General features: G+C 43.8%; 1 protein-coding gene across 2 annotated transcripts in view; it reads right to left on the reverse strand.

Moving 5' to 3' along the window:
* Positions 1-678: 678 nt before the first annotated feature.
* The window catches only part of LOC147453833 (uncharacterized), a 35,606-nt gene continuing 24,231 nt past the window's right edge, over positions 679-12,053 (reverse strand). The window contains exons 1-6 of one of the 2 annotated variants that reach the window (XM_086515915.1): positions 4,598-4,717; positions 3,479-3,826; positions 2,621-2,775; positions 2,178-2,301; positions 1,960-2,100; positions 679-1,492 (exon numbers count right to left, since the gene is read on the reverse strand). In XM_086515915.1, the coding sequence (XP_086372041.1) occupies positions 1,388-1,492; positions 1,960-2,100; positions 2,178-2,301; positions 2,621-2,775; positions 3,479-3,826; positions 4,598-4,600 (876 nt within the window). In that variant the 5' untranslated portion in view covers positions 4,601-4,717 and the 3' untranslated portion in view covers positions 679-1,387. Of the gene's footprint in view, positions 1,493-1,959; positions 2,101-2,177; positions 2,302-2,620; positions 2,776-3,478; positions 3,827-4,597; positions 4,718-12,053 lie in introns of those variants that run through there. The other variant, XM_086515914.1, reaches the window with a different exon arrangement.

A 12,053-nucleotide genomic window follows, 5' to 3' on the forward strand; every position in this document is an offset into this window, starting at 1 on the left:
AATCTAGTGCCAAAGACTTGTTATCACGATCCATTGAATAATTGCCTACCACGAACTAAGCAAAAATGTTGGGCCTTGCATTGCCCTTGGTATCTCAAAAACCAAACAGCAAAAAGAAAAGGCCCTCTAGGCTAGGAAGATTTTGGAAACGTCAGTGCTAGACAAAGGAATGCTGGCAATTATCAAACATAATGACTGATGCAGCTAAGAAGGAAGAGGAGCCGAATGGACAACTACTTGAGTCTTAATTCATTGATACTCCACAGTAAAATAGTAGAGGTATGAATGCAAAACGGGTCGGATTCTACTAACCATGAGCTTTATTTACAATGCAGTATTTAACTCGTGGTTAGGGAACATCCGAAAACAAGCAATGCCATTTAAAATTAGAGAGAAAAGGTGTGCGAGCGACCACCACCAACGATCCAAAGCAATTAAAATAGATAAAAATCTCAAAAAAAAGCAATAGAACGCATGCTCCCTTGTAACTCTTTCAAGGGCAAAGTCAAAACATATTTCATTTGTCATAACAGCAAACAAAGCACATTTTCAAAGAGTCACCTGCAAGTTGCCAACCTACGACAATAAATGTAGACACAGATAATATATATAAATATCTCCATAAAGCAAAGGGGCACTTGGCACAACACATAAAACGAAGACACATAATAAAATGGATATCGCAAGACCCTGGCCATAAAATTTCTAATGTACTAATTCCATTCCCAATTCTTCCTCCTTTTAATTCTGGTATTGCCAATTAAATTGGATAGAATGACAGCAACACAATAAGCAGAGCATCCTTTTTCAAAACTTTCAGCTGCTCGGATACCTGAAGTCTACCAAGACATCAGGCGGTAGCAGCATCAAAAGGAAGGATGTTCAAGACCACAAGATAATTTGAAGCACAAAAAGATGCCCATCAGCAACCAGTTCATATTGACCACTCTTCTCCTGTCCTAAAGTAGCCTTTTTGCAGTATAGAGTGTCATTACAAGGAACACCAGTGAGCCATTGCCAGCACCTCTAATTGTTGCATTTCTAGGCACCTCTAGAGTCTTCTTTCAGTCTCAGAGCAGGAATTACATACGCTAACGTACTCATTGCTTGTTCACATGTATACATCTACCAGAACTCATTAACTTCTCTGTATATGAGATCTCTAGTGAGGCTTTGTGGACTATATGAATCCATTGTGTGAGAGATAACCTAGTCCTGTGCGACACAATGCAAATCTGCGAGAACGGAGTCTTCATTTACTGTGCTTACAAGATCTTCACCTGTGCAGTTTGTGGAGAGACTCAAGGACAAACTGTAAGGGCCTCTCTGTTTCCAAGCCCTTACCTACAGGAAGGCCTCGCCCCAGAAGTGCGTATCTAACAGATTCTCACTGAATAGACGCTTTTGATTCCTGTTTTGAAGACGTCAATTCTCGAATGTTGTACTTTGCATTCTGTTTGTAATTGCTAACCACTCCAATGGCACAAACTGTCTGCAAACAATAAACACTTACATGAGATTCAGAATGTTTCTGCAGGACAAACCATCATGACATAAGTGCAAACAAGTAGCAAATTTGAAAACACATCAACAAAGCTTTACAATTAGAAAGCAATCGATTCCCGAGCTTTAAAACCTTTCCAGCATTGCCGTATGCGAACAGGTCGTTCCCCATACCACTTGGTCTCCCAGATGGTAGTAAACAATGTAAACCATGTGAATTATACAACCTATCAATTTATGTATCGGGTGAAATCTCCCTTGTTGAACACCCATCCTACTCCCAAAAAATTTACACACCCATTTTGCATAAATCCCATTAAGATGGCATGTACATCATACTTTGTTTATGGATCCTAATGCATGGTACATAAAATAGGCATTTTAAAGTTAGGGTCCGTACTCGCATTATGCATACTGCTCCAGAAAGACGCAAGTCAACAACAAACATTTTTGTACCTTCACAACTTGGACAAGTACGGTTTTGTCTGGGTTCTTCAAGTCAACTGAATGAGGCGGTGCAACGAGTTTTGCTACTGTATTTATCATTTCCATCCTGTCTAAGCTTGAATTGGCCCGAGCTTCATAAACAATTGCAAACTGCAGAAATGCAAACAAGACCCACAATAAGTAGGGATTTGAGAATCGAAGTCATGAACAGAACTGATAGAGAAGACCTTAAAAGCTTTATCTTTCTCCACAACTGGAAAATGTCGCGATAAACACGGGTCTGCCATTTTTTTCACTTCCTCTGCAGAAGCGTAGCATGTGACCTCTATTGGCAAAAACCTTAGACAAAACCTGCAGCTCACCATCTCACTCTATAAACGCACAAACCCAACAACTTCCAAGTTATCAAAGTTTTCAATTAATAAATTATATCTCAAAAAACTCAAGCTGTCAAGCACCAAATAGGCTAAAGAACCTAAAGGTGTGGAAAGGATTCTGACCCATCTCAAACCGATTGTAAGCACTGGCACCATTCATGTGTTATTAAAAAGCTAGGCAACCAATTGAAAAACAATCAAGCAAGGTATAGCTAAAACTGAGGATGCCCTTCTAGCTTGTAATGATAGAAACTTGACCAGAAAGCGGACCTTGACAAATAAGAAATACAGACCTTGTAAGAGGCTTTCTCATACTAACACAATTCGCCACGATGGCTTGCACAACTTGATTAGGGCCTCTCTCAATCAACCCATCTGCATTATCACTGCTCGACATTCGTATAAAGACCACCCCAGCACATCCAGTGTCAACGCTTGCAAAACGTCTCTGCACCAATTTCATGTGGAGAGATTCAAACAGATTACAGTAAACAATATATTTACACAAACAGCATAAACAAAAACAACCCAGAAGTTGTCTACTGTAAACTGTTTACTTGAGAGCCTTTTCAATTTCCACAAACAATATATGCCCTCATAAGGTCAGAGAAATCTTTCTTGACAAGCATAAATGATTTGCTTGTAAAGGACAAGGTTATACTGCAGACCCATCAGCAGAGAGCTGCCTTGTCATTGGCCGAACTGAGAGGCTTCTTTGACTTACAGCTTCGACTAATTCTTGACATTCTGTTGATCAAAACTAATGTAAATGGACCTTTCAAAAATGCACCTGGTCTCTGTCATTTGGGCAACTGCTTTAACAGGAAGTTTGTTCTAACTCCATTACCAACACATATCACTTTAGCATCAATAGTCCTATATCTGAAAGTCCTTACCAGTAAACCTTGCATTGCCCATAAGCCCCGGCCCTTCTTTGTTTGTCTAACAAACTACACTACAATGGACGGTGCATGCATAAGCCCTGGTCTTTCCCTTGGCCCTTGTTTGCCTACCAAACTACATCATGATGGATGGTACATGCAAGTCTCTTCATTCCTACTGCTGCTTGTCTAGCAGATAAGCAAACAAACAGAAATTGCAAGAAACCTTCGTAAAAATCTTAGCATGCAATAAAGAGAAGAATTTTGAACCTGCTTTACATCCCTTAAGCCAGCTATCTCCTCCTCCAACAAGGACTCAATATTTGTCTTCTTTATAGCACCCTCAGGTCCACCTGTGCTATTGATTTCAGTTAAGCCCTCATCTGCATCCTCATTCTCAGGCTCAGAAGAGCTTGTGGATGCCTCCTCACAGTCTGACGTTCTGAACTTGCTGTTGCCAGACTCAGGCTGTTTGTCCTTCCCTGCGTCCTGTCTCTCTTCATGCAATTCGGAAATTGGAGCTTCGTTGTTTTGAGACTTACATTGCTGATCCTTGTCCATTAGACTCCCCTTAGTGCCATTGAAGCCAGCATTCTCTTCACCTAGTGTATCATAAAACTTGAATAAAAGTAAAATTTTCAGAAAACTTGTGGAAGTGCAAAGAAACGCACGCCTACTTAATGTGCATCTTGCACTCAAAAGGTTAAAATAAACACCATATATCCTCACTTTCAGGTACCTTCATGTAAGGTCAATAAATTCTTCCCGAAATTGACTGTACCTTTCTCTTAAAATCACCAGTTGGGATCAGCAGATCCCCATCAAAATGTTTGCTCTTATAGCAGACAGGCCACTCAAATTACCAAGTTTGACACCTTTAGGCCGATACTTTCATCATAAGATCTTCCTTGCTAACCTAAATTTCCATCTTGATAGTGTTTACTCCCTCTGAATGCATGTCTCCATTGTACTAATTTGTGAAGAAGTTTCAACTTTCAAAATTAAAATTTGGAGTTTCAACCAGAACTTGAAAGCACAGTAGATGGCTTCACTTCTAGACTTCTCTTCGAAATGCTATGGAGTAAGAATCTTTGAAATCCTTTCTCAATCAAGGCTCTCAATTGAATGCCCAAAATAACACAATTGTCACTTCACCAACACAAATTATCAACCATCTAATGGTCTTATCCTTAGGGCGCTCCATCTCTTTCATAGTGATATGGAATAGATAACAGCGTTGAGGAACAAGAATGGGAGTAGGGCAACGAGGACGGGGACAGAAAATGGTAGGGAACAAGGTCAGTGCAAAAAACAGCAAAAGAAAAACCTTTTTTTTTAATTATTCTACATGTATGCCACACAAAGACAACAATATGAGAACAAAATTACCATAGTAACAGGGAATGGCCGTTTTCAGGTCTCCGTTCCCCGTTCCCATTCCAAGTTCCCGTTCCGTGTTTCAAAGGTGGGTACCCGTAACAGGGAATGGCATTTTGTTCGGCGTTCCCGTTCCGCATTCCCGTTCTGGTTTCCCGTTCCTGGTAACTATGAAAATTACACCAAATGGACCAAAACATGAGTCATACTAGCAACATATGCCAATTGAGCATGATTAGTGCGTTGAAGGATACAGTATGATAAATACTTGTCTAGAGTGATCAAAAGCTCAAGAAAGTAAAGGGATAGATGATTGTGGTTGTCACAAAATTATGACGTAGCATGCCCAACAGACACGACAAATCCTTACAAGTTGTCTCAACTTATGGGTACCTGCCGACAGGGCCCTAGGGACACTAGAGATTTAAAAGAAGTTGGCGGGCTGGCCGTACGGAAGACCCGGAAATCGTGCTGGCTGTGCTGACGTGGCAGACCTTACGGAAGTCCGCAAATTATGATGGATTACACATGTCATTGGCAAACTCCGTTTGCATTGTCAGGGATATTTGGGGCACGAGGACTTTTACATCATGCCTTTGGAAGGGTGTGACTTCCTCCTAGGAATCCCTTGATACCACAAGAACAATACCATGGGTGACTATCGGGCCAAGAAAGCAACTTTGACGAATGAGAAGGACAAGAAAATTGCACTTGAGGTAAAATTGAAGGGCGAGTCCGTCCCTATTGTATCGGCTTCGGCCATTTCGAAATTAATGAAATCCAATCTTTTTGTTTACTCGATCTACTTGAAAGAATTGAATGATGAACAAAGAACCAATATGTCTGAATTGGATAAAGAACGACAAGAATTTTTGCACAAACATGCCGATTGTTTCTCAGAAGGCCTATCAGGCGAGTTACCTCCACCTCATCCTGAGGACCGCACCATTGACTTGATTCCTAGAAGCACACCACCGAACCGGCCACCTTATCAAGTTAGCCAAGCCCAAAATGAAGAAATCATGAACCAACTAAAAGAACTTTTAGAAAAGGGTCTCATCCAACCTAGTACATCACCCTATTGTTCTCCGATTTTGTTAGTACTAAAGAAAGACGGATCGTAGAGAATGTGCATTAATTACAGAGCTCTCAATAAAATCACCACCAAGAACAGATTCCCTGTCCTAAGGATCAATGATATTCTTGACAGACTTCAGGGATCTTGTCACGAGGACGTGGCAAATGCTAACTTGACTTGTTGGTTTCTTTCCGAGGATTTTTGTTTAATTTTTGAGACCCTCTTTTTGAAGTTGCAACTGACCGGACATTGCGTGGCTAGTGTGAAACGGCCAACGGCCAAGAGTTTCACCCGCAATCGGGAAGGGCAGGTCGCCACGAGATGGTCCGGCCTGTAGGCACTGGAATGCGAGCAGTAAAAGGGTGTCTAGGCTCAGTTCAAAGTCATTTAGGCCCCTCGCGACACTTATAAGTTGGTGGGTACTAGGAAATTAACTCAAAAGAGGCATAAGGGACACTTGGCGGCTCCAGGCTGATTCTGCCAGATCAGCATGAAGAGAGGGCGCCCAAATTGAGAGAGGGACTTGATAGGTGCGAGTAGTGGGTGTAGGTGATCACAGCTTTAATGGAAAGCTTGCCTTCTCCCTTGCTCTATGTAGCGCGACGATTTGCTCTCGCGCACCTCTCTCTCCCCTTTGCACATATGGTAATGTCCTCTAGTGGGCTTCTCAGATGACCATGCACAGTTCTAGGGGTTTATGCGCGTTTGCCAAGGCAAGAGCCTTCTGTACAGGAACCGGATTAGCTAAGTGATAATCCCCTTCAAGTACGCACAGTTCCATCGCAAAGGAATGCAAAAACAGAGAGCTTTCTCGCGTGAAAACTCGTCCAATTTACAGGGGAATTGTCCCATTGCGTGCAGGAGCACCTGAGACACGCGTAGGCGTGCTCGCTCCGCTCGAAATGGTCCAAAACAGAGAATTACAATCTAGTTGTGTTTTTCTGCAAGTTTAGGGTTTCGCACCTAAATTGTAGGGAATCGCCAAGGGAGCCTCGAAAAGGCCTTGGGATGCATGTACACGGCAGTAGACACCTAACAATGGCAAAACAGAAAATTACAGCATGCTGAAATTGACCTGCAGCTCACTGGAAAGCTTCCATACCGCAAGGGAAAGCGTCCTTGACGTGTACTTCTAACCTACAGGGATTTTTGCGCCGTTATGCTAGCAAAATTGGGTCAAAAACCTGCAATTACAGCCATGGACAGGTTTGAACAGCTTGGTGAGGGTTAGGTGGAAGCGTTCGGATCGTTTATTTGTCAAGGGAGCCTCGGGAAAGCATTGGGTGCTTGTACAGGACAATCTAGAGAGATTTCCTACGAGGAACCTCGTCTAATTCAAGGGGCAAGTGACCCTACAGGTGCGAGAGCTCAAGGGCTACCCAGAAAAGTGATCGGCACGTGGATCGGAGCGCACAACAGAGAATTCGGCGAGCTGCAATTTCTTGTCGGGTTTTGCAAAGAGCTCTAAAGTGCGTGGAAAGTCTATGTTTGCTTGGGATTTTTTCCATGGAGACTTCTACTGTGGTTTTGTTGCCGAAACTGGGTTGGAAGACAGGAATTTCAGCCTGATAAAAGTGGGACAGCTTGTAGAAGTTTACAGGTTTTTCTCAAGTATAATAAGAATAAAGGAATACCGAAAGGGGCGCCAATCTTTGGGGCCAACAAGGTGTCGTTGTCTGCTTGGTAGCGCTCTAGCTGCCAGGCCGTGGTTTGTCTTGAAGTGTTGAGTTCCAATCACAGGCTTATTCGTGAAGATCCTTTGTGTCCTAAAGTCTAAAGAAAAGTTTCGGGTGAAAGCCAAAGTCTACCGCCCTACGGACCGGTTACATGGTTCCGTTGCCGAGACAGAATCACTTTTTCGTCAAGAAGTGAGCCTCGGTTGGATTTTGAGCAAAGACACAAAGCACAGGAACTTGAAATTACACTATGGCTGACAGGCCCGTGGGGCGGTAGGCCTTGGCTTTCACCCGAAATTCTTTACCTTAGACACACACACAGAGAATGTGCGAAGGAAACCTGCGACGGGAATTAACACTTAAGCACACACACGGCTCGGAAGCTAGAATGCTTCGAGCAGACGCCGACAACTTGTAGGCCCCAAAATTGGCGCCCCTTTCGGTATTTTTTTATACTTTTGAGAGGGTAAATTACAAAGTAGAGTCCTGGGAATCCTTTACCTGTATCCCGCTAGATACTACCTGATTTGGCCAAATTTCGGCAACATAACAACCCCAAAACTTACACGAAACCAATTCCCCTGCTAGAACTCACTTCCACTGACGTATACCCTCTGATTCCTACCCAAAAACAGTAAATTCAGCGCACTGTATTTATTGGTTTTTGCTCTGTTTTCAGCCCCAAACAGTCCCTGGCTATCCTCTGCCACTGGGGCACGATTCCCAAGGGTTCTGGTGTCCTATGGCTGAAAAACATTCAATTTACAACGCATACACAGCGCTGATTTCGCACCTGTACGATGAGGTTATGATCCTCATAACCTCACGGTGCCTGCTTTGGAGTTACAGCGCTGATTTCGCACCTGTATGGTATGGTGAGGTTATGACCCTCACCGGTGCCTGCTTTGAAGTAGCAGTAAGCTACCCTGTTCCTGCTCAAGGAGGCTCTTGCCTCATCACAAAAGCATGAACCCACACAACTATACATCAAGCAAATAAAGAGCCCTCTTGTGGGGCATCACATAACTGCACGTAGGGGGGAGAGAGAGCAGTGTGTAGCGTGCAAGGTATCGCTCCTAGCACCGCATTGTACATGAGAGGGAAAGAAAGCACTCCATAGCTCTTAACCTGTGTGACAAAAACCAAATGAGGCCTCTTCCCAGCTTAAAATTCAACGCCTAATTTTCTGAATGAGGCAAGTGCATGAAAATTTGCCACTTGGCGCAATTATAAGCTTTTGCCCGTTTCAGGGTTGCCGCCTAAAAATCTCTCGATTGGTTGCCCAGTTGACTCCGCGGCAGAGTTGTTACATGTTCCCTTGGTCATACCGGAGGTAATGACGCGAACACATTTCACGGCCCAAAATAGCAGTTCCCTAATTTTTAGGAGATGCTTCCATTGGGCTCCCACTGGTCATCTAACCATCTATCCTCATTGGGACCGCATCCAAAAGTGCAATGTGGCCCAACTGTCGGATACTTTCTGTTGGTAGTCCCACCTTGACTTTATGCCTTTATTGAGTTCACTTCCTAGTATCCACCAACTTGCTAAGTGCGACGGGGGGATGCCGACCACTTCCCGTCCGACGGGTGAAACTACAGTTCACATTGGCCATACAATGTCCGACCGTTTGCTACTTCAAAAAGAGGGTCTCAAAATAAAACAAAAAAATCTTCCTATCTTTATGTGCCAATATCTATTGTGGAACGAGGATCTCCTCGCTATCCTCCACTTGACGTTGCTCATCTGGCTCCCCATCAATGGGCACGTCACCTTTAAAAGGCTTCAAGAGACTCACATGAAAAGCATTGTGAATTCTCCAAGTATCGGGCAAGTTCAATTTAAAGGAGACATCATTTATCTTTTCTTTTATTTGGAAAGATCCATAGTATCTCATGCTAAGCTTTGGAAAAAGCTGCTCCTTTCCCTTTTTCTTTCTCGGGCGTGCCTTCTCAACTCGTAAGAGCACCCAATCGTCTTCCTTTAATTTCGAATCGCGATGGTGTCGATTTGCTACCTTCTTGCGTCTTTGTTGAGATTTTGCTAAAGCCTCTCGGACCTTGGCAAAAGTAGTGTCCAAGTCCCTCGTGTACTAGTCGACTTCAAAAATCTTATCTTTCGTGCTTAGGAAGGGTGGAACCTTCGTAGTACCTTCAATAATCTCAAATGGCGCCTTCCCCGTCGAAGAGTGGATCATGTTATTGTAGGCAAATTCGACCAAGGGCAAAAACTTTTCCGATGAGTCTTCTGATCATAAATGTAAGACTTCAATAAATCCAGTACGACTGAATATGCAATCTCAAATTGTCCATCTATCTGTGGGTGGAAAGATGACGAGAAATGCAACCGAGTGCCAATGTTCTCCCAAATAGCCTTCCAAAACAAACTCGTCAATCGGGGATCTCTGTCAGAGACTATTGTTTCAAGCATGCCATGTAATCTGAATATCTAGGCAATGACAGTCTCGCTAAATGATCCGACTTGACTATTTTCTTCACTGGAATGAAATGAGCTTGCTTGCTAAATCTGTCAATAACAGTCCAGATACCATCGCGCCCACTCTATGTCTTCGGGAGATCAAAAATGAAATCCATAGCAATACTTTCCCAAGTTTTTTACTTTTTACTTTTTTGGGCTAGAGCCGGCAAGCCAGCAAGGAACTGCCTTTGCTTCGCGTGCACGCAAACGAGTCAAAGACAGATTACCTTGCGGACTTGCCGACAAAGGGAAAAGCGCCTCCATGCCGTATCGTGGCATGTCAACGGGGAATGGAAGCAAGTTTCCCCCTCCGGGGAGCAAAAAGTCTTTTCATGCCATGTTAGTCAGTCCATGTTCCCTTGTTAGTCACGCCACCCGAGGGTAACGTCGGGAAATCACCAAACGAATTCAGTGATGCACTTAAGGACCAAGGCTGAGAGAGAGGGACAAACCCTTGTAACTCACAGACCGTACTGAATCTTGCCCAGGTACTCCAGGATTTTCGCCTGGTAGAAAAAGGCCCCCGTCCAGCGGATGTCCGATAGGACTGCCATACCCAAGGTGGGCGTCGGCTGGGACGGGTGGGAATAGGTAAAGGCTGTAGCAATCCCTGTGCTTTATGCATGTCAAACTTGACCTTCTGGCATACCAAGCAGCTGCGTACAAAGTCGTTCACATCCTTCTTGAGTCTCGGCCAAAAGAAGTAACACTCCACACCTTTCAAGGTAGTATCAATGCCGCAATGACCCGTAAATGGTGGACAGTGGCATTCGGTTAGAACCTTTTCCCTCAACGGTTGTGTGACGCACAACATCGTTTTCTTCATCAAGTAGCCATCACGTATGGTATAACCCGCTACTACCTCCCCATTCTATATTCAACTAAATACATCTGAAAAATCTGGATCTGTGGCGTACTGATCGACCATGTCCTTGTGTCACGTGACACATCCACGTGACACATCCAACCCTATGTGTCCGTAGACAAGCTACAGCATAACAAGGTTCAATCAGTCCAGTCAATCTAGATTAGAAGTGATCTAGCACTTTTGTGAGTCTATTCGTAGACCGTGCATGCCCAGTCACTTAGTGTAGATACATATCCTCTGGTTGCACGCAGCATGATCATAAGCATTCCCATCAGAATCCTTTAGGGGAATTTTCCAATGCATTTAGCCTATTTTACCTATTTTTGACATTTTTCACTTGTTATTTTTAAGTGACTTTTGTTGAAAAGTAGGTAGGGCAAATTGAGTAAGTTTGTATATAAGCAAACCTAAACTAGCACTAAATGGCCAAAGAGGCAACAGGAGCCAAGCTCAGCAAGAAACTTCTCAAGCAAGACCTTGGCGGTTTCCCCCTCCAAGCAAGAAGAACCATCCCTCTAGCGTTTTCTCCATCAAGCACCATCACCTAGATCTGCATCAGCCTTGCGTTTCCAGCATTTGGATCATCGCCAGCAAGTCCCTTGCCCTAGCGTTTTGCATCAGCAACCATCGCCAGCAGAAGCTCAGCAACCTAGCGTTTTTTACAGAGTTCTGGCCTAGCGTTTTCAACAGGTACAGCTTTCATAATGCAGCGTTTTCCAGCCATGAAGAACCTGCAAATTCAGCCCTAAGAAAGTAGCAGATTCAGCCCGGAAAGACCAGCAGTTTTCAGCCTTAAAATAACCTCAGTTTTCAGCCCTAAACATGCAGATTTTCAGTGTCAAAGACCCACAGAAAACAACCCCAAAATCGGCGTTTTGGACTAGTCACAGATTTCAGCCCATAGCGTTTTTGGACAGCAGTAGAAAGATTGCAGATATCAGCCCTTAGGTCAGTCTCGTCATCACCGTCGTCATCGCCGACATAGCCTAGACTTGCATCAGTCTCATGCATACCATTTGTACCAGATTGTGCAATCATAAATAGAGTGGGGCCTTTGGAGGAGGGTTTTACAACGTCTCTGGTATCGTATCTCTAAGCGAAAGAAGAACCTCAAGAACTCAAGAACCTCAAGACCCTCAAGAACCCAAGAACCCAAGACCCTAGTGCATGGTCATCACCCGAAGCGGAATGGATACTTCGCATACAGGCGACGAAGAGTTCTCACCACCAAGAGATTTTTCCGACCCTCCCCCTTCGCCATCCACGCAACGAGTTGTATCAACTTCTATGGAGGTGATGGTCAAGTCAATGTTGGAGATGATGGCACAACAACAAGAAACGAATCGAGTTGCGTTGGCACAACTAGCA

The sequence above is a fragment of the Adiantum capillus-veneris genome, chromosome 7, assembly GCF_014529385.1.
Source record: "Adiantum capillus-veneris isolate H3 chromosome 7, ASM1452938v2, whole genome shotgun sequence".
Classification (NCBI taxonomy): Eukaryota; Viridiplantae; Streptophyta; class Polypodiopsida; order Polypodiales; family Pteridaceae; genus Adiantum; species Adiantum capillus-veneris.